We start from the raw sequence: 26,006 nt of genomic DNA, 5'->3' as shown, positions 1-26,006 counted from the left end.
ATGGGTGTTGGACTAAAAATGGGTAGTAGTGATGATTACACTGGAATTGGAAGTGTCTTGGTTTGAGGAAGGAGTTCAGCTTCAGACATTTTGAATCTGAGGTATTCAAGAAATGTTGGAATTTGTTTACTTGAAGTTCAACAATCTGGCCCAAAGACAATGTATAAGAATATACAGGTGGTTCTTGTAGTATAAGAATATGTAGGTGGTGCTTGTAAAATGCTTGGGCGAGTTCGCCTGGGAGCTGGGCGGGAGGAAGAAGTATTTAACAAGAGCAGAGCCCCAGAGCTGATTTTCAGAAGAGCGCCATTATTTGATGTCCAGTTTAGGCCTAAAGGGAATTTACAAAGTACCCGCACCGGTGGGTAGAAATACTGAGTTTCCGACAGGTCTACAGGGCCCTTTCTTCAGGTGTGGAAGATCAAGTGAATAAAACAGGTCTGCTGATCGAGTTTCCTCATTTTGTCACGTTAAAATGGGAAGTTATTTAAATAAAAGGGTAAAATTACGCACAGATCCCTGGAGTCGGTCGTCTCGTATAACTAGGATAAACACTAAGAGCCTTGGACCCCCTTACCGTGTGCTGCCCCGGGCCTGTCTGGTAACCCGGGTTCGCCCCAGCACAGCGGCAAGCGCTTATTTTGTCCCTCGGAGCCAGGGCATCTTGATTCTGATACGAGAGGCAAATCGCACCCGTGCCACTCGGAGCAGAGACTAAATTCCAAAACCGCGCTGGCCACGTAGGCTGCAGCTCCGCCTACGATGCATCTGACGTCATCACACGGAGACATGGTTGCCGAAAGTCCCCGCACGCAGGCCGCACCGCGCCGTTAGTGCGCTCGCGCACATGGAGCCTTTCAGTGCCTGAGCAGGACGCGCGTCGCGGAGTGAGGCCAGCGCTGAGAGCGCGCGGTCAGGCATCGCTAGGGGCAGCCCGCCGCTCCCTCTGGGCTTCTGGAGTAATTGGGTTTCCCCACGTGCTTCCGCTTGGCTGCTGGCTGGGATCCGCTGGGTTCGGGGTGCAGGTACCCAAGACGGGATGGCTGGGGATGGGTACCAAGGTCGGTGTCTGTGTCCTGCTTGGGACCAGAGGTGGCCGGCTCGAGGATGAAGGCTCTGTATCCTTGCCAATGCTCGGCCCGCGTCGACTGCCGGCCCACACGGGCGCTCACTCCTAGATGACAGGCTCCTCTTCCCCGATTGGCGGCCACTCTCCGCGTGCTTCTCGAGCGCTCTCCGGGGTTACGTGGCTCCATCTCCACCTTCTGGGGAACTCTAGCTGGGGGTCTGGGTGTGTGTGTGTGGGGGGGGGGGGGTGACAACACTTTTGCTTTCCGCGGAGCTTGCCTACGGTTCCTGGTTTTGGCGCTAGGCATTAAACCTCCCATGCTTTCATTTGTTTGTCTAAGCTCGTTCGTTTATACTGTTTTTTTCAGGAGTCACATTCAGGACTTGTTTCATTTGCTAATGCATCTAGAGTGGTGACTGGCACATAGATGCTGTGTTTACTTGTTAGACAAATAGACGAGTGAATGAAGAATAGTTCTCTTTCTTTTCCTTCCAAGGCCCTCTTCCTACGTTAAGCCTTCCATGGCAATTCCAGCCCAGGGTAATCTCAGACCTTCATCAGACTATTGGCTGTACTATTATTTTTGCGTCTAGTTTTATCTGTCTTTAGACAAATTGTCCCTTATCTCTTTCTCTTGAATATTCTCTGCAAGGAGAATGAAAGCTCCTTGAAGTCAAGTCTTGTCTGGTATTGTTTCTGGGGCTCCCACAGTAACTAGAGCAAAAAGCAGTCCCTACTAATTAGTTATTGATTGATTTGTGTGTGATCTCTATGTGGCCTTAACTCAACTGACAAGTTGGGCAGAGTGGGGAGCTGGAAAGAGCTTAGGCTCTGGAGTCGGGCAGATTTGAGTGTGAATCCTGTCATATTCCTTCCTTAAAATACTTGAATTCTTTATACTTGCTCCTTTTCTCATAAAAAAGGAGCCATTGATTGTAACATAATGTTTTATATTAAGAAAGGACTTCTAAAATCCATATTTGGATTGGAGGGTAGAAGGACAGTTAAGGCACACTTAAGGTTCAATTAATGGACTTTATATTTAGAATGCAGCAGGCTCTGTAGTTTCTAGGTAGGCTGTCATTCTTCCTTCAATGTTGTAGAAATATAATTGATATTCCTGATGTTTCTTTGGTGTATTTATTGTGGTAATAATGCATTATCGTATTGTACATAATCCAACTTTAAGGTCTGTCTGTACAGGCTTCAGTACGGGTTTCTCTCCTTTGAGGAGACAGTGGGACACATTTCATCACAGTAACATTCATTGATTTCCTTTCTCTGACTTTATTAGTAATGCATATGAATAAAAAAAACAAAACTCTAAAAAAACAAAAGAACAAAATAAGAACCACCTGCAGTCTCACCATCCACAAAAATTACATTTTTGTGTTTTATTTCAGGTTTTTTTTTCCCTTCATGTTATGTACATGTGTTTAAAAGATGGTATCATGCTTTGTTCTGTGATGTCAGTCTTCTCATAAGCATCTTTATCCATATCCTTAGATAATTTCTGAAAGTGATTTTGAAGGAGCTTTTTTGAAAACTGCCTTATTATCTCACAAATATACCATCATATATTTTAATCATTCTATTTTGTGGACCATTGTTTCAAGTTTTTAAAAAAACTCCTTGATAGAAGTATGAAATACAGCTTCCCTTCTGACTTCCATGCTGAGGAAACATTTTCTTTGCCTCCCAAGCCTCAGTTTCCTAATTTTAAAAATGAGACTGACATGTTCCCTAGGGAGCAGTTTGAGGGTTAGGTAAAATGATACTTCCCAACGTGCCTAGCATAGCTCCTGGTCCCCCAAGAGGCTGCCAGCTAATGTTCCTCACCCAGAATCTGGCGTTCATGTCCAGTTGTGTTTCCTTTCTCTCTCTTTCAGTGATAGTCTTTCACCATGCATCGGAAGAAAGTAGATAACCGAATCCGGATTCTCATTGAGAATGGAGTTGCTGAAAGGCAAAGGTCTTTGTTTGTTGTAGTCGGAGACCGAGGAAAGGACCAGGTAATACCTCGTAAACACTTCCTGGCTGACTTTGTGTCTTGTCCCACAGTTAGCTTGTTACTGCTCCTCTGAGGTTTCAGCACATAATAACATTAAGGTCCCTTTGACTGCTTTTCTCTACACAAAATGCCTTGTGAGAACCTAGGGGTGGACTGAGCGCAAGGTTAAGAGTGTGTGACCGGGCTTCTAGTCCCTGCCTGGGCACTGCCCTCTCCTGGCCCTCTGTTTACTTTCCAGATCTGTCAAAATGAGGTCTGGCAGTCTCTGAGGTCTCTTTTGGCCATGAGATTCTGTGACTTTTTCCTTTGGCAGGTGGTCATACTCCATCACATGTTGTCCAAAGCAACTGTGAAGGCTCGGCCTTCAGTGCTGTGGTGTTATAAGAAAGAGCTGGGGTTTAGCAGGTAAGTTGGGCCTTTTGAGTGTCCCATACCATTTATAGTTGCTGCTCCTTAATTAAATGCCAGGAAATGATTATCTGACATAGTTTTTCAGGGATTGTTAGGGAGCTGCGACCTCCGAGGACTCTTCCAAATAGTGAAAATAATAGAGCTGATGTCCTTCTTTCATTCCTGACGATAAATTTCAAAGCCACCTTGCCTTTCCCAGGTCTTCTGGGGAACGGTACTGTGTAGTAGAAGCTTTGGCTTGAGACTAAGGTAATGAGGCCACCAAGGTTGGTTTCAAGCTCTGGTCTAGCCAAATAGGAGGTTTAGGTACTCTCGTTAACCCTTCTTTTGAAGATGAGAATCTGTGGAAGGTGCCAGGGCAGCACAGTAGGATTCCCCCACAGACTCACCCCTGGCTCCGGGCCCATCCTCTTAACCTCTCTACTCTTTCCTTCACTTTTAAACGGAGGGGGTTGGCCCTGCGATAGCTGAGTTCCTTCTGGCTCTGAAGGTCTTGATGGGTGATCAGTGAGCCTGTCCCCTGCCCCCACCCCTTTAGCCTCTCTGGTTAACTGGCTCTCCTGGGGTGGGTGGGTGATTGCAGTCATCGGAAGAAAAGAATGCGACAGCTACAGAAGAAAATAAAGAATGGGACGTTGAACATAAAGCAAGATGACCCCTTTGAACTCTTCGTGGCGGCCACAAACATCCGCTACTGCTACTACAATGAAACCCACAAGATCCTGGGCAACACCTTTGGCATGTGCGTTCTCCAGGTAAGTGGCTTGCTCCAGCTTGGGACTGGCGTCAGAGAGCGGAGGGCTCCCCTCAAGAACAGGCGGACAGTAAGGAGAAAGATTGACCCATACAGCCTCCCCCAGGCAGTATCAGTGGAATAGTTGGCCACTTTCCAAAGCAAATTGGGTAACTCAGCCCATATAAAAATAAACTTTTCCACTTAAAGCGACGCTTAACCTAGAGATACCAAAACTGACACAGGTGCTCCATCATGGCTGGTTCTAACCGGCTGAGGATGAGAAAGAAAGTATTGTGAACTTAGAGGGACCCCAGATTCCCAGATCCTAACTGGAAGTAGGCGAAGACTTTGGTGAGCAGGGAGCAGTGGGACCTGTTTTAACTGGCTGGGCATAGTCCTTAAAACCCCCTCACTTTTCCTCCACAGAGAACTACCTGGTACATTTCTTCTCTGGTATTCTTGTCTTGCCAGAACAAACTTCACATTTTTTTGTTTCTAGCTCTGGCGGTCTCTGTTTTATCCTTTGATTCTTGGACACCTGTGACCCCCCCCCAACCCCTCCACCCCGAAAGGAGAACACATTTAAGCCCCCGTCCCCAATTTTGGTGCGTGTTTATCATTTGCGTGTAGTACCAGGATTACGTATGTCATAAATTGTACCTTATGAAAGGTAAGTTAAGAAATGAGGGGAAAGTGCTCACCTTGGCAGCACATATGCTAGAGCTGGAATGACACAGAGAGGAGTAGCACGCTCCCTGTGCAAGGGTGACACACAGCTTCCTGAAGCATTGCATAGTTTTGGCATTCAGAGGGCACTTGTTGGGATGAGCACTGGGTGTTACATGTAAGTGAAGAATCTCTAAATTCTGCTCCTGAAACCAACCTTATACTCTATATTAACTAACTGGATTTTAATAAAATCTTGGAAAGAAAAAAAAAAAGGAATGAGGGGAAAAAATCACGAATTGGAATTTTTTGGTTTATTTTTCTTACATTCCACTTGCTTGTCCCATACTGCTGGCCTGCATCCCACCTTGTAGACTAGAAAGGAGCATTTCGCTTCTTCTCACCTGGCCACTGATTGGTAGTGAGTGCTCTTAGGCCACCACTGTTACCAGGTGCAGTGAAGATGGCTCCTTGAGGCAGCGGCTCCCCCATGTGGGGCAGTTTGAGTTTTGTCAGATAGGTTTTATGTAAACACATCCGAAAACGAACGTGAGGTATTTGTGAAATACAAGTGCAAATCACTGGAGAGGATTTCTTCCCAGATAGGATCTTGTGTGAGGTTATTAGACAGACTTTTGTCATACAAAACCGGGTACACCTCTTGCCCAGTGCTGGGCTCTCTTCTGTGCCCCTAAGTAAAGGGAGGTGTGTGGGCCCCTCCTGGTGAGTTGAGTGAGGGCTATGGTCTTGGGTTCGTGTTCAGAAGCCCTCCTTTTATTTAGTTAAACTTCCCCGGGGGTGCTCTTTGTTGTGACTAGCCCTTTTTGAGGTCTCTTTCTTTCAGGATTTTGAAGCTTTAACTCCAAACTTACTGGCCAGAACTGTGGAAACAGTGGAAGGTGGTGGGCTGGTGGTCATCCTCCTACGGACCATGAATTCGCTCAAGCAGTTGTACACAATGACCATGGTGGGTATATGGTTTTTAACTGAGTTGTGGCGGTTCACATCAAGTGTGTTTTTGCTGTTTGCCACTTTCTTTTAGGAGTTCCTATGGAGGGGGCACCTGGGTGGCTCAGTGGGTCAAGCAGCCGACTCTTGATTTTGGCTCAGGTTATGATCTCACTGTGGGATCGAGCCCCATGTCAGACTCTGCACTGAGCATGGAGCCTGCTTGAGATTCTGTCTCCTCTCTCTGCTCCTCCCCTGCTTGTGTGTACTCTTTCCTCTTCTCTTAAAATAAGTAAGTAGACGTTAAAAAAAAATTCCTGTTGAACAGCTTTAGTGAGCAGTCAGCACAAGGTCTGGGTTGGGAGTTCTTTGACTGTAAGTAATGAGAACGTCACTGCAGAGAAAGTCAGTGACCTTGAGTGTGCCCAGGCATCTCTGAATTTCATATTTCCTTGCAGGTATTTGTAAATTCTATACCTGTGAGATTCATGTATGTGGCAGTTATTAGGTAGTTACGTTTCTGGAATGGTATTCTGCAAAGAGCCACGCCAGTGTCCCCATTTTGGATTACCAAAAAGGGACCATGCACAGACTTGCCCACCAGTCCTCATGCTAATGGATAACGAAGGAACATTTGCCACTTCCACTCCCAGTTTGGCAAGAGATTTGACTGTGAGAGGGGTAGTTTCCACCCAAAGCTGAGGACATGGTTAGGAGTGGGAATATGTCTCTGTGGATTCACAGCTAGTCTGCGACCCCATCAGTATTGCCATTTGCATGTTCCTTGTGACAGGTTTTAGTCACAGGCCTGTGGCCCTGCTCAGGAATGGCGTTAGAATTGGCCTCAGGGTTTCACAAGCTGCGTTTATGCGGGGACATGGACTTTTCCATAGATCTTAGTAGCTGCTTCCCATCACCGCTTCTCCTATAGCCCCTCTGTCTTCCTCAGGGGCCCTCAGACATGCTCAGTATGCTCTCACCTCATGGCCTGTGCACTTGCTGTTGCCATTGGGATATCTGCACAGCCCGCTTCTCACTGCATTCATGTCCCTGCCCACATACCCCCTCCTCTGTGGGACAACTCTGTCTGTCACTCCTTGACCTGCTTGATTTTCCTTCACAGCATCTGCCAGCTACCTAAAGTTACATATTTATTTGTTTGTTGCCTGCCTCCCTGTGCTGGTCTGTAAACTTCATGAGGTTAGGGACTTAGTTTTCCTCACTGGTGCATTCCCTGATTCTGGAAGAGTGCCTGGTGTTTAGTGAGCACTTGTTAAATACTTGTGAATGAATGAATGACTTTTTGCCCACATCAGTTTGTTTGTCCTCCTTCCCCCTTTTCCCTGCTGCCTGCTTCTCACCTCAGAGGTACACCACGTAAGTAGCCACACTCCTGCCATTTGCTGTCACTGCACATTGTTTTTCATTTGGAGCATTTGCCAGATTTTTATTTATTTTTTTTTTTTACTCGTTTCCCTCTGACCGTTAGACTGTAGACCCCATGAGAACAGAGGTCCTGCTTTATTGAATACCGATGTATACCCGGCATGTCTGGTTCACGGTTGGTATGTGTGTTTTATTGAATGAATGAACGAACACATTTTATGATGCTGGATAAAATGTGGAAAAAGTCAAAGCCAAGGTGAGGGGATGTTTGTTGTAATAAAAAACATTACCTTTAGCATTTGATGATCCATCCCAGTTCCAGCAAATAGCAGCTGGGCTGTTCAGCACAGCAGGTTCTGGAGGAGTGGGTTTCCAGCAGTAGCTCTGGCGCCTCCTTATCCCAGGCTTGCTTGATAAAGCTGCTTCACATTTGGACCGCGAGCCACAGCGCTGTTGGGATGTCTGTGTTCACAGATGTTGTCTCTTTCAGGACGTGCATTCAAGATACAGGACGGAGGCCCATCAGGATGTGGTGGGACGGTTTAACGAGAGGTAGGTCTGAAGCACATTTCTCGGGTCCTTAATTGTGGGGAGCCGCGGTGCAGAGAATATTTTTGTCTTGGACCCAGATGAAAGCGGTGCTTTTGTCTGAGGGAAGGTAGCACAGGGGTCCAAAATGGTGAGATTCCTGACAGCAGTGGTGGTGGTGAAGCCAACTGGAAGCAGTGAAAGTGAGTGGGGAGCTGGGGCCTGAACCAAGTCACTCTCCTCTCTGGCTTTTAGCTTACTCATCTGTCAAAGGGGTGATTTGTCTGGATCACTGTTTCCCAAAATGTGTTTCACAGAACACCAGTATTTTAAGAGGGACTTTATGTCAAAAGGGTTTCTGCTAGATACGTCTGGGAAACGCTGATACAGTTTTTCCTATGTGAAGATTCACGTTAGCCTGTTGTGGTCTCCAAAAAGTGTTGCAACAGCAGGGATCTATTTAACTGATTGTTTCCCAGATTTATTTGACCATAGAGCCCTTTTTTAGGGAGCATCAGTTAGCAGCCTGTGAAACACCTGAAGAAGCTGTGGCCTGGATCAGTGGTCCTCATCTACAGCAGTCTTGCTCCCTGGGGACATTTGGCGATGCCTGGAAACCTTTTGCTTGTCATGACTTGGGGGGGAGGGAGTTGGGGGGCGCTACTGGCATCTAGTGAGTAGAGGCCAGGGGTGCTGCTAAATAGCCTAAAATGTACAGAACAATCCCACAACCAAGAATCATCTGGTCTGAAATATTGCTGGTGCTGAGGTTTAGAAATCCTGGCCTCGGTGAAGCTTGGGGCCTTTCCAGTTTGAATCCTCTCTGGTGTTTTCATTTAGTAGATGGAGTAGGCCAGGGGGGGCGGCCGTGTGCTGCTGGATAGAAGGGAAGCCTGTGAAAGTAGCGTGTGAGGTTCTCTTCTTGCACCTGTGGGAGAAGTTTGACTTCTCTAGCCAAACACATGTTTTCCTGCACATGGGAATGTCTGTGTTACATTTCTTGAGGCAGCTTTCTTCTCCCTTTTCTTTGTTTTTTCTTCCTTTGTGGCAGAAGGTAAATTTGTGACTGGTGATCATTTGTGGAGTGGGGTAGGAATTCCCCATTTAAGGATGGCCTGAGACAGCTCAGTCCTCAAAGGGTGAGCCTCAGAGGTGTGGGAAGGGCCCTATGACTCAGTTGTGCACAGTAGGAATGCTTGTAACCCGTCTCGAGAGAGAGTTCTGGGTTTTCTTGTTTGCCGTATAGAATGTGTTCAGGTGCCTTGTAGACGAGGCTCAGAGTCCTCTTACCCTGCTCTCCAGCTGGGTTTTGGCTCTTTCTAGCTTTCTTAGAGACGTGTGGGCATCAAATCATTTTCCTCAGGAAAAGCCACACCTTTATCATGTATCGGCCCCTCCCCCCAACGCCTCATTACGGTTTTCTTCCTCAGATTTATTCTCTCTCTGGCCTCTTGTAAGAAGTGTCTTGTCATCGATGACCAGCTCAGCATCCTGCCCATCTCCTCCCACGCTGCCAGCATTGAGGCCCTACCTCCCCAGACCCCGGTGAGTCAGCCAGGGGTCCAGGAATCTGGGTGAGGCCGTGTTTTTTGTGTGGACCCTCTCGTGGCAGTGGCAGATCTTGTCCTCTCCTCTCTGGTAGGATGAGAGTCTTGGTCCTTCTGATCTGGAGCTGAAGGAGTTGAAGGAGAGCTTGCAGGACACCCAGCCCGTGGGCGTGTTGGTGGATTGCTGCAAGACCCTAGACCAGGTGAGTGTGGTGTTCCGAACTTCCCTGTTCCAGTATAGACAGGGCAGAGGTAAAATAGAACATGGCAGAAAGCAGCGGAAGCCAAGTTAGGACAAGTGAGGATTTGGATCCTCCTTGGGGAAGGGACCTTTTCTCTTGCTTGAACCCCTGCAGCAACACCAGGGCTAGTCTCTGTCATCTGCGTTCATGGCAAGTCCAGAGATTATGTCCCCCTTCACCCCAGGTCATTAATTCCTTGAGTAGAGGGTCTGGGGGGAAGATGGATGTAATTTAAAGAGGAACCCCCAGTGCTTTTTCCAAGAGAGGGTGATGTATCTGTATTACTGCATTTCAGTTCAGTTTTGATGACATGAAGGTTTTGGCCTATGCCTTGCATAGAAATGAGAGGAGAGCCTGAGGCCCCTTGTACTTACTCTAGTTCCAGAGTGAGGCCTGATAAGGCCCTCCAGGGTAGGTACAGATAACAGACTGGGTGGGAGCTTCCAGAGTGCATTTCTGTGCTCACGGAGGTGGCCAGGGCTGGTAAACTCGGATTCTCTCCTGGTTTCTGGGGTGAGCAGAGCTGACCGGGCAGTGCCCAGAAGCCTTCAGTTTGTCAGGTGCGTTCAGGATTCTGATCGTGAGCCTCTTGGCACTGGACTCTTCCCTCACGATGGAAAACAGCTGCAGTGACACGTCCCACTTGGGGCAGAATCCCAACAGGCTGATTCCCTTGTTCATTCTAGAAATAGAATTATCAGCCACATAGCTCTCTATGCAGAGGCTGCGGGCTTTAGATGGCTTTGAATCCAGTCTGGGATATTCTTTGTCAGAGGAAATGCAAGAGGATGGAGAAAGGGCAGAAGAGGGAGAAGCTGTAAAAGCAGCAGGAGTGTTATAAGAAAATACGTAGAAAAAAAAACACTGAGTGTGAAAGAGTGTTCGTTAAAAATGGAAAATGGTGTTTCTACTTGGCAGTCCCGCTCTGTAGAGACAACTGCCATTAACAGTTTATTTTGGATACTTCTGGAACTTTGTCTACGCATACAAATGGATATTTTAAAAATACGTGGAGGGGTTACACTGTACAGTGTAAGTGATCCCCTATTAGGCATTGGGTTGGTTGGTTGCAGTTTTTTTGCTGTTATAAACTGTGCTGTTAGGATCTTCTTACAGATACGCATTATCTCTGGGATAAGTTTTTTTCCCAGAAGAGTTGCTGGATTAGATTGTGTGTGCATTAAAATAGGTGTCGTGCCAGTTTGTGGAACCAGCAACAGTGTGTGAAAATGCCCTTTTCCGTATGCCTTGCCAGCGTTGGCTACAGTTAAACTTCCAAGCCTACCAATGTGCTGTGGGAACACAGGATCCCTGTTTTTGTTTGTATTGCTTTAATTATGAGAGAAGCAGGCACTTTATCATGTAATTACTGGTCATCTGGGTCTTTTTGTTTTGTAAATTAGTTTGTGTATTGGTTTTTCATTTTAGCAAATTATTTTAGAATGCGTTTTCAGTTCAGATTTCTTACTCTTCTATTCTTACTCTTCTTTTTTAATAGTGGATTTTTTCTGGTTATGTTTTGTCGGAGTTTAAAACTTCTCAGAACAACAAAAGGGCAAAATACGGTGTTCAACAAAGGCCACCTTCAGATGAGCTGGGCCTGGATCCCCTGACTGTTTCCTCTGGAGAGACTCTGGCTTCCTGGAGCTCTTCCTCTTCCTTCCCTTCCATTTGCCTGGGCTTGTGTCTCTTCAGTGTCTTCTTAGTGTTGCTGCCTGGGTGTATAAGGCAACTGCAGGACCTGACAGGCCAGGCTGGACCATCTGGTCTTCTTCCCAGTCTTGGTGGCTTGTTCCCAGGGCAGATGCCAGTCGGGTAGTAGAGTTGGGCCCCTAAGTAGTGTTGTGGTTTCTCCTCTCACTCAGTGCCTGCTCTCTTAGGTGCCTGACATGACCCTAGGCACTGGGCTCAACAGTAAAAAGGAGGGGCACACCTGCTTCGTGGGGCTTACGTTCTGGTGGCATGAGACTGACCGTGAGTCAAGGAAACCCGCCCATCCTGAAGTGTAGTAGAAGGTGCTGTGTGCAGTGTGGACACAGGGCATCAAAGAGGGGTCGGGGCTGCAGGAGATAGGTAGAGGCTGCGGCTCTGGGAGGCTTTGTTTAGAAGGTGATCCTCAAGCAAAGCCTGGAAGGAGTTGGGGAAATGAGCCATGGGGCCATTGGGGAGAGTGCTTTTGGCAGAGGGGCCACCGTCTGCATAGGCCCGAGGTAGGAGTCTGCCTGGGGTACTCGAGGACCAGCAAGGAGGCCGCCAGGGGTGAAGCAGAGTGAGCAGATGAGAGTAGGAGGAGATGACGGAGGTCACACGGCACAGCCACGTGACCCCGAGGGCTTGGCCTTACTCTCTGAGAGGTGGGTGCCGTGGAGGGTTTCACATGCACAGTGTCTCAGCCCGGCTGCTGGAGGGATTCTTAGGCTGAATTTTAAAAAAGATCCCTCTGGCTGCTGTGTTGAGTCTAGACTGTAGGGGAACAAAAGGGAAGCCGAAAGACTAACTAGGAGCCTACTGTAGTAAGAGGGGGATTCAGGATAGTGGCTTCAATCAGCCCGGTAGAGGATGGCACTGGTGAGGAATGGTAGGATTTATACATATTTTGAAGGTAGCGCTGATGGGCTTTGCTGGTGAGTCAAGTGTGGGGAGAAAATGGAGAAGGCTTTTGGCTTAATCAGTTGGACAGTTAACTGACAAGGGGAAGACTGTAGATGGAGGAGACTGGAGGGGGACACTGGGTTCCCCTCAGGTCAGTCAGAGAAGCCTGTCTGATGTACAAGGGTAGACACACAGGGGCAGTTGTGTGTATACAGGAGTTTGATGGGTGGGGAAGAGGTCTGGACCAGAGACATGAATGGGGTGTTACCAGCATCTGAGGGGCATTTAAAGCCTTGGGCCTGAGAGGAGATGACCAGGCAGTGAGAAGCCCGAGTGCTAAGCCTTGCCTCCTGCAGGAACTGCCCCCACTTTGATTTAGCCTCAGCTTCTCCACAGTGGTAGTAGTAGATGGCTGAAACTTGGTCTTTCTCAAAGCTCACCTGATAGGGTTCTCTTTTCACAGGCCAAAGCTGTCTTGAAGTTCATTGAGGGGATCTCTGAAAAGACCCTGAGGAGTACTGTTGCGCTCACGGCTGCCCGAGGAAGGGGGAAGTCTGCAGCCCTGGGATTGGCTATTGCTGGGGCAGTGGCTTTTGGGTAAGGAGGTCTGATTCCCCCTCTTTGGGAATTCTGAGCTCTCAGGGAGAAATGTGCAGGATAGGGGTCAGGGGACTAGGAAACTGTTCCTGGGTCTGTGCAGGCTCCTGTGTGATTTCTGTAGGTCGTGGGTTCTGGTCTGGAAAACATCAATACCGTTTCCCCCAAGCACACCCAGCCCCAGCCCCAGCCCCATGGGGCACATATATGTGTGCAGGCACACGTGGACACATACACCAGGACCTTCGTGATCAATATTTAAAGTTGAACAGATACACACAGAAAGTTGGACAGACATAGAAAAGCAAAGAAATGTTAAAACTCTTCAGGAGATGGGAATGTGTATGACCATGTTTGCTAACTGCGAAAAGTACAGGTTTGGCATTTGAATGATTTTGATCAGTAGAAAATCTTGTTTGCTTTTGAGGATCTACATTTGAGTGTTTTTTGTCCTGGGTGGAAGATTTATGCAGTTGCCAGAAGAGCATGTACTTCCAACTTCGCAGTCAGAAATAATGGATCTAGAATTTACCATGTCCTCATATGCGTTATCTTCCTTGGTGCTCCTAATAGCTCCGTAAGCATTTCACAGATGGGTCAACCTAGGCTCAGGGAGTTTCAGTGACTCACTCAAGATCCCCCAGCAAGTCAGTGCTGGTAGTGCTGGGGCTGAGCCCAAGCCCTGACTTGTCTCTTGTCCCTGCTGCTCCAGTGGTACCAATCAACACCTTAGCCGTTAGCATCCTTTACACTGAACAGGGGTCCCCTGCAGGTTCACTGTGGCCTTGGCCTGAGCACTGATTGAGCTATCTGGCCTCACAGTTTGGAACCCTCTCAACACAGCCAGTGATGACTGTGAAGCCACCCTCTTGTCCCAGGACACAGGCTTGGGAAGCAGCATGCTGGCTCTGCACACTGAGGGCGTTGTGTCCAGGCACCTTTGGGCAGTGTGCCTTCATAGATGTCGTAGCTAATTGCCAGGACATACTACCTTCGAGTTGTTAATGTGTTTTCGTTAGTTTGGGAGGAAAAATATCCTCAAAACTGGAGTTGCTTTACTTTTCCTTCCTAAAAAGTGTTCTTTTTTCCTGCCATTATCTCTGGTTATCACCTGTGTGATAGGGCGAACAAAAATCTCTTCTTTCCTCTTAATGTTCCCTAAAAGTCCCTTGGATTTCCTAATGACTTATAAAAGTTCTCTTCTTTTGTTCAATAGGTACTCCAACATCTTTGTTACCTCCCCAAGCCCTGATAACCTCCACACTCTTTTTGAATTTGTATTTAAAGGATTTGACGCTCTGCAGTATCAGGTAGGGAATTAGAAAGAACTCCCATTGATTCAGAGCTGGGTTTAATCTAGGTAAAATCTTTGGGATGCCTGCTTACTTTAATTTTCACTTCTAAAGCTTGTTTCTAAAGTTTGTCATTGGTTTGACTCTCTTTCCATCAGGAGCATCTGGATTATGAGATTATTCAGTCTCTCAATCCTGAATTTAACAAAGCAGTGATCAGAGTGAATGTATTCCGAGAACACAGGCAGACCATTCAGGTGAGGCTCATTCTAAAACCCTGCTAAGTGGGGCCAGTGTCCTGCTGTATTTAAATACAGTAATTTCACATCATTTTATGTCCTGTGCAATTGCATGTCTTGTATACAGTGTTGTTGTTTTATGATAAACCTGGTCCAGATTTTCAGCCTCTTCTCAACGAAGACATTCAAGCAAACTAACAAATAATGTATGTAGCCAGAATGGAAAGTTGTAGTTTTATCCCTTGAAAATTGAGTAAGTGTATTTGTGAGTATGCTAAGCGGCTAGAAGAAATACAGTCACTGTTCTGACATCAGTTCTCATTTTGCTGGGTTACAGCAGGTTTTGAAATGGTGCATCTGTAACTAGAACAATAATCTCTCCGTTTAAAAGAAAAAAAGAACTTTGCAAGATGTACTCTGACTCTTTGTGGTTTAGCCAGTGGCCTATTTTCCTTTTTAAACAGTGTTTCCCTGGAAGCTCTATAAATCTCCAGTGCTCTGGAGGCCTGAATGGCTTGCACTTGTCCAAAGGCTGCAATTTTGTTCAGTTGTAGAAAAGCATCAGTGTGACAGGCTTGCAGAAAGGATGGGGGCCGCTGGGCTCCTAGCGGAGGAGGCTCATCGATTATTTTCGGACTTGGGTCGGGGTGGGAAATGGGCCAGGCACACTTGGCAGTTTATGTCTTTGACCTTTATGCTCGTTAAAGCATATGTATGTATGCCTGTCAGGGAGGTATTTCTTTTATCAAAGGTCCAGATTGTAAATAATGGTAAGTGTTTATACTTTTGATCTAAGGAGCTTAATTTTTTCTTACTAGGTCTCTTTCTAGAATCTCTTCATTCTTTAGTTTCTTCCACTTTTGCCTGACGCCCTTGGCTGAGGTTGGGGGAGGTACAGATGGCGGGGTGGGGTGAGGTGGAGGGCAGGAGGCCGCAGGGAGAGTGCGGCGACCTGTTAAAACTCAAAAGTACACAAACCAAGGAAGGAACACTTTTCTCTGAAATGCCCAGGCTCAGCCCTGCTGCTCCTTGGATTTGTAATTAGAGACCTGCTTGTATTGCCAGAGTCCCTTTGTCTCCAGACTGGAGTTTAAGCCCAGAAGAGGTGACCTGACTTTATGAGGCTCCATTTGTGTCCCTTGGAAGCCTCCTCTTCCTTGCTGGAAATTGAGAAAAAGACAAACATTAGATTAAAGTCGGCTGCGCCTCTTCAGGGGGCTGCTTTCTGCTGCTTTTATGAGGTGCTTGTTTAGTTTTTCCCCTTAAGAGTCCCAAGACATGGGGCCCAGCCGAGGGTGTGTGTTCCGCTGTTCTAACTAAGTGGAGTTGCTGTCTCCCTGACCTATCATTCAGCTTCCAGCAAAGCAGTTAGATGATCTTGTAATGAAATACTTCAGAAAAGTGCAGAGATCAGTGAAACACTCAGATACCTGGCACTTAAGCCTTAGAAATGTTGACATTTTGTTGTTTGCTGTGTTTCTTTCGTATTTTAAAAGTCCTTTTTAGTTTTGTTTTAAAGACTGAAAGCATCACAGACACAGTTGAAGCCCCTCTTCTACCCCTCCGCATCACATTCCCTTCTTCTGCCCCTCCCTATAGTTAGCTCTACTCTGGATTGGGATTTCCTTCTGATTCACATGTTTGTGTTTTACTATGTAATTATGCCTCCATAAATGGTAACATGCTGTACTTGTCCTTTTTCAGCCTGCCTTTCTTACTCAGCATTTGTTTTCAAGATTTGTCCAAGATTGAAGCTTGTGGCTTGGGTTGAGTTTAAGCACTCTATGTTTATATTACCATTTATTGATGTTCTAGGGGTGGATGAGGGGAGCTCTCGGTTTTTAGGGTATGAATAGATTTCCAGCTCTCTTGGATTTTGCCAGATTCTCCTTCTAAAAAGTGTACCTGTTTACCTTCCCAACAGCATTTTTTTTTTTTTTTAAGTTTTGTTTCTTCAAGTTCTCATCAGCACTGGGTGTTTTATTGCTATTTAATTTTTACCTACCTGTATGTGAAATGGGATCTCCTTGTTGTCTTTGGCATTGCACTGACTACTAGTGAGGTTGAGTGTCTTTGTTTATGTTAATTGGCTGTTCAGGTTTCCTGTCCTGTAAAATCCCTCTTCATGGCCTTGAGCAAACTTTAAAAATAGCAGGAAGCCCTGAAGAAACTGAAGGGGTGGTTTGTATGCATAAGGGTGCCAAATTTTTTGTGGCATCAGGTGGCCATGCTAATAATATAAATAAGGGTGTGTGAGTGTGTGTATTAGGAAGGGGTGGCGTCTTAGAAGCATCCTCACCAGTGCGGGGAGAGTTGGTTTTCCTAATGACAGTATCCACGCAAGGAGCGCGGTACCCAGTGTGTAGCAGGTGCTTGAGAATGGTGATGTCATCCCATTTGCCGCCTCTGGGGCAAAGTCGGAGCCAGGCTGGGGGGGGGGGGGAGCATGAGGAGACAGAAGAGAGAAAGGAGAGGGCAGCACCACCTATGAGTACTAGGCCAGGCACCAGCCAGGGCATTTTTCCAGATTTACCCGATTTTTCTCTCAAGCAGCCGTCAGATAGGTATTTCCTCCACTTTCCAGGAGAGGAGTCTGAGGCCGTGAGGGTTAGTGACCTGTTCAGGGGCACACAGTTGGTGGTTGAACTTCTGAACCCAGATGTCTGGCTCCAAGCTCATTCTGGTTTGCCCTGCCACGGAAAAGTGGAAAGGAGGAATGGGAGAAAGAACTGGGAACGGAGCGAGAGAGGACAGAGTGGCCTTTATGAGGCGTCATGGGGACCACAGCTATGGCACTGGGTGGCCAGGTAATAATAGAAATCTTCCTCCCTGCAGTATATACATCCTGCAGATGCTGTGAAACTGGGCCAGGCTGAGCTCGTTGTGATCGATGAAGCCGCCGCCATCCCCCTGCCCCTGGTGAAAAGCCTCCTGGGCCCCTACCTTGTGTTCATGGCATCCACCATCAACGGGTAAGCACCTGGAGTGGGAGTCCTTGCTCCCCTTGCCGGTTCTTGCTTGTTAGGCTGGGGGGCGGGAGGCGGCAGAGGGAGAGGGGAAGAGAATCTTTAGCAGGCTCCACACCCAGCCCAGTGTGAGATGATGATCTGAGCTGGAAATCAAGAGTCAGACCCTTAACCCACTGCCGACTGAGCCGCCCAGGCGCCCTTAGAGGTAGCTTTTGTTGTATATTTTCTTTGTGTTCGTTTTACTTTTTTGTTTTGAACAAGAATGTAAATATACTTTACATATTGCTTTTAATTTTCTTTTTTAACGTAACAATATTTTGTGAACTCTTTCCAGGTCAATAAATATGTATCTTCAGTATTGGAAAGATTTCTGTGTGGAAATCACATCTTCTTAAAGAGAGAATTCTGTATTACAGATGTATTATTGTGTCTTCCTTACACTGAAAATATTTAAATAAAATGGATTTTACTTTTTTCGCTAACGGCTTTATTGAGACACAGTTCGTATACCATACAGTTTTACCCACATCAAGTGTATAATTTGGTGATTTTTAGGTTTTAGATCTGTACAGAGTTGTGCAACCAGCACCATAATCAATTTTACATTTTCATCACCCCCAAAAGAAAAACCATACCCTTTACCTGTCACCCTCCAGTCTGTCCCTAATCCCCTGCCTTAGGGAACTACTCATCTACCTTCTCTGTATAAATTTATCTATTCTAGACAGTTCATGTAAATGGAGCCATACAGTACAGGGTCTTTTGTGACTGGCTTCTTTCATTTACCATAATGTTTTCAAGGTTCATCAGTGTATCTTTTATCGGTATTTCCTTCCTTTTTATGGCCCAGTAATACTCCATTATATGTTTATACACATTTTGTTTTTCCATTTATGTGTTGATGGACATTTGGGTTATTTCTATCTTTTGGCTGTTAGGAATAATGCTTCTGTGAACATGGGTGTGTAGATAGGTTATCTGCGTGGACGTGTTTTCAGTGCTCTTGGGTATATACCTAGGAGTGAATTTACTGGGTCAGATAGTAACTTTATGTTTAACTGCTCAAGGAACTGGCAGACTGTGTTTTCCAAAGCAGCTGCGCCATTTTAAATTCCCACCTGCAGCGTACGAGGGTTCCAAGTTTTCCATATCCTTGCCAGCATGTGTGTTAACGGCTTTTTGATTATAGCCATCCTCGTGAGCATGAAGTTGCGTCTCGTTATGGTCTCCATGTGCACTTTCCTGATGGCGGTGATGTGGGGCATCTTATCATGTGCTTCTTTGCCATTTGTGTGTCTTCTTTGGAGAAATAGCTATTCAGATCCTCTGCTCATTTTTCTATTTGGCTTATTTGTCTTTTTATTATTGAATTGTAAGTGTTCCTTATGTATTCCAGGTACAAATACATTATCAGATGCTTGATTTACAAAAATTTTATTCCATTCTGTTATTTTCCTCACTTTCTTGATAATGCCTTTTGAAGCATAAAAGTCTGTTTTGTTGCTTGTGCTTACTTGTTTTTCTTCTTTTTTAAATAAGTAAATGAAATTCCTTCGAGGAAGCTTTGTTCTGTGAGGTGGGGCAGAATAAAACACTCAAAAATTCCAAGTTTTTTTCAAAATTTCTTTTTTAATGTTTATTTATTTTTGAGAGAGAGAGTGAGACAGAGCATGAGCAGAGGAGGGCCAGAGAGAGAGAGGGAGACACAGAATCTGAAGCAGGCTTCAGGCTCTGAGCTGTTAGCACAGAGCCTGATGCAGGGCTCGAACCACAAACCGTGAGATCATGACCTGAGCCAAAGTCAGACAGACGCCTAACCGACTGAGCCACCCAGGTGCCCCCAAAATTCCAAGTTTTTAATTCTTCTTTAAAAATAGTATTTGAATGAGAGGAAGTATTTATACAGTTTTAAAATATGACCACAGTGAGTACTACGAAGTGTTGCAATACTGGATTAAAAAGACCCGGGTGCCTGGGTGGCAAAGTTGGTTAAGCATGTGATTCTTGATCTCAGCTCAGGTCTTGATCTCAGGGTCATGAGTTCAAGCCCCACATTGGGCTCTGCACTGGGCATGAAGCCTACTTTAAATTTTTTTTTTTTTCAACGTTTATTTATTTTTGGGACAGAGAGAGACAGGGCATGAACGGGCGAGGGGCAGAGAGAGAGGGAGACACAGAATCGGAAACAGGCTCCAGGCTCTGAGCCATCAGCCCAGAGCCCGACGCGGGGCTGGAACTCACGGACCGCGAGATCGTGACCTGGCTGAAGTCGGACGCTTAACCGACTGTGCCACCCAGGCGCCCCGAAGCCTACTTTAAAAAAACAAACCCATTGAGCAGTCTGCCCCCTGTGGTCCCTGGGGCTGTGACTAAAGAAGGAAATCCAGATGAGAAGAGCTGGCTCAGTGATCTGATGATTTCTTTTTTTCCAAAATTCTTGTTAAGTTGTTTTATGTCACCTTTTCAGTGAAAGTAGTGATGAAAGGAATTACTAAGTGGTGGTTTATTGGTTTATTCAGTCTTGATTTTCCAAACTGGAAGCACTCTCTGCCTGCCTTCAAGCATGTTGCTTCAGTGGCTCTCACTCACGGACCATTTAATGTAGTTCAGTTCATTATGCTGAATGCTTTACACATCATCTTTCCAGTCCTTTCAGTTCACAGCATGATCCTGTGAGGTGTGTAGAATAATCCCCTTTTGAGGATGAGGCTAAAAGTGAGTGTGAGTTCTTTGCCCAGAGGTACTGAGTAGATGTGCCACACTTGAGCCACACTGCCAGCCCCCAGCTGAGCCACCGACCTGGCCACCTTGCCTCCTTGGGTGTATGGATGCCCTGCTGGAAGTCTAGAAGGGCAGTGGGGCTGTCAGCGGTGAGCAGGAGCTTGGTTTTTCAGCAGGATGAGGGAGGTGGTCCTCTGTCCTCTCCTGGAGAGTAGATTTGGAACCTCATTCATGCCTGATGGCCTTTGCTTTTGCTCCTAGCTACGAGGGCACTGGCCGGTCCCTGTCCCTCAAGCTGATTCAGCAGCTCCGTCAACAGAGCGCCCAGAGCCAGATCAGCACCACTGCTGAAAACAAGGCCACAGCGACAGCCAGACTGGCATCAGGTACCCCCAGAGCTCTGAATGGGCCCGTCCATGGCAGGTCCCCACAGATTCTCTTGCTGGATCATCTCCTCATGCCACCACAGGCAGTACCAAACTGTCATACTGTCAGGCACGAAGGCTGGGTCCCCAGGAAGGGGAATTGCTTTCCCCAAGGAATAGCAAGCCAGTGACCAGATGGGAGACTGACCCAGGCCTTCTGGGTTGGGCCCTTGTTTGTTACTGCCTTAGGGCACGGTCACATTGACTTAGATCCCTGTGGGATCAGTGTCATGGCAAATTGAACATCCCCCAGAATAGTTTAAAACCACTCAGTTAAAATCTTTAAGCTGTATTTATGTGGGCATCAGGTAACAAAGAGAAAGTAGAACATTTGCTTTGCTCTTTTAGACAAACACATTTAATAATTGTTTCTCATTGTGTGTGTGTGTGTGTGTGTGTGTGTGTGTGTGTGTGTGTGTGTTGTGGGGAGCAGCGCGAACGCTGCATGAGGTTTCCCTGCAGGAGTCCATCCGATACGCCCCCGGGGACGCGGTGGAGCAGTGGCTGAACGACTTGTTGTGCCTGGATTGCCTCAACATCCCCCGGATAGTCTCAGGCTGCCCCCTGCCTGAGGCCTGCGAGCTGTATCCTCCCGGGTTCTGTGCCCAGTGAAGGGAGGGGGGTGATGGAAGAATTCGGTTTTGGCCCTTTGTTTCATAGGCTGCTGCTCGAAGGAGAGGGGGAAAGTTAGACATTCTCCATTTCCTTTCTTTTCCTTCCCTAATGTGTGCTGTGCAGGACACAGGGCTCTTCCTTCTAATCTGAGGGACATCTACATATCCAGGTTTCCCTTTGGAAGCAGTGTGTCCTATTTTGCGCTCTCTTTGGTTTGTTTTGGTTGCTTAACTCCAGACCCAGCTACTACGTTAACAGAGATACTCTCTTTTGCTACCACAAGGCCTCCGAAGTTTTCCTCCAAAGGCTTATGGCCCTCTATGTGGCTTCTCACTACAAGGTAACTGCAGCTGGCTGAAGTGGGTGAACTGCAGCTCTGACAGTCTCCCTTTACCGGCTTTCCATGTCTTGTATTCCCCAGTGGCTCAGGTGACTATTCTATTGGGACTTAAATGTCCTGATGTTGTCAAGGTCCACTGACTTTGCCGGAGGGATTGCATTTCCCATGGTTGTTCAGGCCTGTCTTGGGCTCCTAGCTTTGCACACGGAGTGTGGGATTCCTGCACGTAACTCCATACTTGGTGGGTGGGGAGGGTGGAAAGCTTTGCCTGTTTTAAAACGGGTTCTTCTATCTTTCCCTTGTCTGCTAATCAGATAGACTCAGATGATGTAGCAGCTGTTACCTGGTGGTGCTGACTGACCCAGCCCAGCCTTTTACCTCTGGGCTATTTTCAAACGTTTATTTTTGAGAGAGAGAGAGAGAGCATGCATGCACGCAAGTCGGGAAGGGGCAGAGAGAGAGGGGGATAGAGGATCCAAAGCGGGCTCTGTGCTAACAGCAGAGCCTGCCGTGGGACTCAGACTCACAAACCGTGAGATCGTGACCTGAGCCGAAGTTGGACACTTAACCAACTGAGCCCCCCAGGACTCCCCGCCCCGGGCTATTCTTAAGGAGCACTGGATGCAAATTTAGAATATTTGAGAGTCTTCAAAACTAAAGGGCACATTGGGAAGGACATTTCTTGAGTATCTAGGTAGCATTTTTGTGAACACCCCTTAATGGGAGGCTGAAGAGTTGGTGCTAGAAGTGGTGATAGGTTTTCTTGAGATAGCCTCTTCTCTGGGAAGTGACAAGTTCACTCCCCCGCTGTGAACTACACAGTGCTAACTAGGCAGTCCTCTGCCCTCTGCAGCCTCAGCGCTCGTGGAGAGATGACAGCAAACATTTGAGGCGAAGTCCCACATAGGCCATCTCGGAGGGTCTCAGGCTGGCGGCCAAGATGCTGGAAAAGAGCTTCCCCAAGTTTCAGCTCGCCACTTGGCTTTGGGGAAGGTGGTGCTCCAGTCAGTGACTCCGGAGTGGCCTCTTGAGTAAAGGACAAGAGGAGTGGTTCTCATGGACCCGTATTTGTGCCCCACAGAACTCCCCCAACGATCTCCAGATGCTTTCTGATGCGCCTGCCCACCTTCTGTTCTGCCTCCTGCCCCCGGTGCCCCCCACCCAGAATGCCCTTCCCGAAGTGCTTGCTGTCATCCAGGTATGCTGGCATTCATTTGAAGAACCACTTAGGAATCAAGGATTAATGGCTCAGTAACTGTGGCCTGGGAGGGGGAGTGTTGATTCCTGGTGCAGAGCCAAGTAGCTGGGTCATCCGGGGCAGACAGTTAGGATGTGTGGAAGGGAACCACTGCCGACAGAAACCCAGAGCCCCACTGATGGGTGAATAGATGAAAGTCGGAACTGGCCGCTCGTATTTTGATTTACGGCTCCTCCTAAAACAGGATTTATTTGTTTTGCTCTTATTACAAAAGCAACGTGTGTACTTCTAAAATTAGAAAATACAAATGGAAACATGGGATCATAGTGTTTGGTAGTCTGGGTTTTTTTTTTTTTTTTTTTGCAGTGTGTCAAATATTCATAATCTCTGTAGTTTTTATTTTTTTCATAATTTCTATAGTTTTTAAAGGTTTTAAAGGCTGCATTATTTATGCATGTACCATACCGTGTATAACCATTCTCCTTTTAGACACTAGAGTCGTGAATTTGCACTATTTCATACAGAGCTGCATGAGCGTCCCGTGTCTTAATTGATGTTTGCACATGTGCACATTGTGTGGAGACCCTCTTCTAGTGTAGTTTCTGTGCTTTGGGCCAGAGTTTTTCTGTGTTCTACCTTGTTATGACAGTGTCCGGATGCTCCTGGGGCAGAGTAATGACTGTTCCACTGAAAATGGAAGTCAGTTACAGGGTGAAGCTGGAACTGGAGTGGAAACAGCTGGCCTCGTCAGGGAACTAGCAGAATGCTGATGATCTGTGAGTGGGCTCTGTACCTGGGCTGGCCTTTCTGACTACACCGTCCTGCTTCCCCCATAGGTGTGCCTGGAGGGGGAGATTTCTCGCCAGTCCATCTTGAACAGCCTGTCTCGAGGCAAGAAGGCTTCGGGGGACCTGATTCCATGGACCGTGTCCGAACAGGTGCTGCACTTTCCCTGGTATGGCTGAGTGAGTGAAGTTGGCGGTGTTGGAGGACTTTTTTGTTGCTCACGTACTGCCCTGTGTCTCCCACACAGTTCCAAGACCCAGACTTCGGTGGCCTTTCAGGTGGAAGGGTTGTTCGCATTGCTGTTCACCCGGATTATCAAGGGGTAATATGTCCTCATGCTTCTCAAACTCGATGCTTTATTAGCTGGGTTTGGAGCAGCTTGTGAGGGCAGGTGGATTTGGTGGTATGACTGGAAGGCTGGTCAAGGAATAAGCAGTTCCAGGAACTCCTCTGCCATGAACAGTTTTCCTGGGGCTGGGGGTGGCGAGTGGGCAGGATGATTGTATATGCTTGCTTTTCTTTTGTGAGGACAGAGCTCTTGTGAACCTGACCTACTTTTCACCGTTACCTCCTCTTAGAAATCCCCACTGCCGGGGTGCCTGGGTGGCTCAGTCGGTTAAGAGTCTGACTTCGGCTCAGGTCATGATCTCATGGTTTGTGGGTTCGAGCCCCATGTTGGGCTCTGTGCTGACAGCTTAGAGCCTGGAGCCTGCTTCATATTCTGTGTCTCCCTCTCTCTGTCCCTCCCCGGCTCACACTCTGTCTCTCACTCTCTCAAAAAATAAACAATAAAAAAAAATTAAAAAAAAAAAGAAATCCCCACTGGGGAGTCCGTTGTGGAGATATCAGTTTGGGGCTTGCTAGTCTATGGATCAGAAAGCCCAGCCAGCCATCCTCAGGCTCAGGCTAGATGGTGTGAGAGTGAGGGTCATAGCATGCTCACTCTTAAGGGTCTCTCTTCGGACCTCTTTGAGGGATTTCATTAATTCTCTTTGCCAAGTGTACTGTGACTCAGAGTGAAGGCTTTCTGGAAGGAGTTCAGGGACGTAGAGGTGATTTAGACAGATTGAGAACATTCTCTTCCTTGTCTGTCTCCCTCCATGTTTGCTCACAGATGGGCTACGGCAGCCGAGCTCTGCAGCTGCTGCAGATGTACTTTGAGGGCAGATTCCCTTGTCTCGAGGAAAAGGTCCTTGAGACGTCACAAGAAATTCGTACCGTCAGCAGCGAGGTAAGCATCTTTTGGCCGAACTCCTTGTTCCTGGAGGATAGTTGTCAGGAGCATCTAGAACTGTCCAGTGGTCTGGGCTGTCTGAGCACCAGCAGATTTCCTCCTGTTTTGGAGAAGCTCTTGCTTCTCCAGCTGCCACTGGTGTTGAGAACCTCAGATCAGCATTATCAGTATCACCTGGAAACCTGTTTTAAAAATGCCGGTTTTTAAGCCCTGCCCCCAGTCATGCTGGCTCAGAGGGTCAGGAGTGGGGCCCAGCGGTTTGTGTCTCAGCTCCTAGGTAATGCCGCTGCGTGCTCCAGCTTACAGCCGCCCAGCACTGAGCCGGGTCTAAGGGAAGTTGTGTCTTTCTTGGTAAGGTGATAAACGCCAGGAACTGTGATGGCTTTTCACACACGTTCACTTGATTTTCACAGTAGCCCATTCAGGAGGTGGGGAAGGGCCTTGTATTTAAGGTCCGGCTCAGCGGTTTGTTACTTCCCAAGTCCCAGACCCATCTGATGACAGAACTGGATCTTCGGAACCCCACCTCTGTCTCTCTTTAAATCACGTGGCTATTTTCCTGAATTCTGGGTTTGGAGCGGTGTGGTTTCATGCATATCCAGGTGTTTGGTATACTTGGAAATGATCACTGGACTGAGTGGTGTGCCTCTATTTTAAAATCCAGGGAACAGAGAAATCTGTCCCAGTTTTTACTGTGTTTAGGTCAGAGCCTGGTATGGTAGGGGTGCTTGGGAATGTTACTAAGCTTCCTCTCCCTTTACTGGGTGGACTGTGTTCTCTTCCTGACGTCCTGTAGGCTGTCAGCTTGTTGGAAGAGGTCATCACTCCCCGGAAGGACTTGCCTCCCTTACTCCTCAAACTGAATGAGAGGCCTGCTGAACGCTTGGATTACCTGGGTGTGTCCTATGGCTTGACCCCCAGGCTCCTCAAGTAAGGGTCTGCCTGCTCTTTCTTTTTCACATCACCCCGTGGCCTTGGTGTCCTGAAAATGAGTGTTCTGTGGACTGTGTTTGCCCTTCCAGCTGGTGTGTTTGTCGGTTCCGTTGACCACTCCCCCACTCCCACCCCTGCCCAGCCCTTCCCGTCTTCATCTGCCGGCCAGTCTCAGAAGGTGCGCACAGTGACCTGCTCTTTTTGTGTCTTGGCAGGTTCTGGAAGCGAGCTGGGTTTGTTCCTGTGTATCTGAGACAGACCCCGGTGAGTGAGATGGAGGAGGGGTGTGGGTTTGCGGTTACAGTTGGTGACAGGTCTGTCCTTATATGGAGCCCAGGTGCCTCTTAACTATGTTCTGAGCACGTGTGCCCTGCCTCCAAGAGGTTTATTCTGATGGACACCAAAACAGCCATCGCCACTTCAAGGCCATGCGATCACACACTTCGCTCCCCCGCTGTGTGGTGCACACTTGGTGTGTACCTGGCTTTGTGCTTGATTGTAAAATGGCAGAAGTGCGTGTG

At 47.4% G+C, this 26,006-nt stretch overlaps 1 protein-coding gene and 1 non-coding gene across 2 annotated transcripts in view; both read left to right on the top strand.

Moving 5' to 3' along the window:
- Positions 1-884: 884 nt before the first annotated feature.
- Positions 885-26,006, top strand: part of NAT10 (N-acetyltransferase 10) — a 35,266-nt gene continuing 10,144 nt past the window's right edge. Inside the window, exons 1-21 of the mRNA XM_040495481.1 lie at positions 885-1,025; positions 2,959-3,081; positions 3,394-3,485; positions 4,075-4,246; positions 5,738-5,860; positions 7,718-7,779; positions 9,186-9,300; positions 9,398-9,505; positions 12,600-12,733; positions 13,950-14,043; positions 14,184-14,282; positions 17,100-17,236; positions 20,216-20,340; positions 20,813-20,963; positions 21,238-21,334; positions 22,416-22,532; positions 23,369-23,470; positions 23,566-23,640; positions 24,433-24,549; positions 25,349-25,482; positions 25,701-25,749. Coding sequence (XP_040351415.1) covers positions 2,974-3,081; positions 3,394-3,485; positions 4,075-4,246; positions 5,738-5,860; positions 7,718-7,779; positions 9,186-9,300; positions 9,398-9,505; positions 12,600-12,733; positions 13,950-14,043; positions 14,184-14,282; positions 17,100-17,236; positions 20,216-20,340; positions 20,813-20,963; positions 21,238-21,334; positions 22,416-22,532; positions 23,369-23,470; positions 23,566-23,640; positions 24,433-24,549; positions 25,349-25,482; positions 25,701-25,749 — 2,211 coding nt within the window. The 5' untranslated portion in view covers positions 885-1,025; positions 2,959-2,973. The remainder of the gene's footprint in view (positions 1,026-2,958; positions 3,082-3,393; positions 3,486-4,074; positions 4,247-5,737; positions 5,861-7,717; positions 7,780-9,185; positions 9,301-9,397; positions 9,506-12,599; positions 12,734-13,949; positions 14,044-14,183; positions 14,283-17,099; positions 17,237-20,215; positions 20,341-20,812; positions 20,964-21,237; positions 21,335-22,415; positions 22,533-23,368; positions 23,471-23,565; positions 23,641-24,432; positions 24,550-25,348; positions 25,483-25,700; positions 25,750-26,006) is intronic.
- On the top strand, positions 4,921-5,027 carry LOC121043983 (U6 spliceosomal RNA). Its single transcript, XR_005797047.1, has one exon. It is a non-coding gene; the product is annotated as a U6 spliceosomal RNA (small nuclear RNA).

Source organism: Herpailurus yagouaroundi, unplaced genomic scaffold (assembly GCF_014898765.1).
Source record: "Herpailurus yagouaroundi ecotype Mexico unplaced genomic scaffold, PumYag 187, whole genome shotgun sequence".
Classification (NCBI taxonomy): Eukaryota; Metazoa; Chordata; class Mammalia; order Carnivora; family Felidae; genus Herpailurus; species Herpailurus yagouaroundi.
This window is presented reverse-complemented; position numbering and strand designations above follow the sequence as displayed.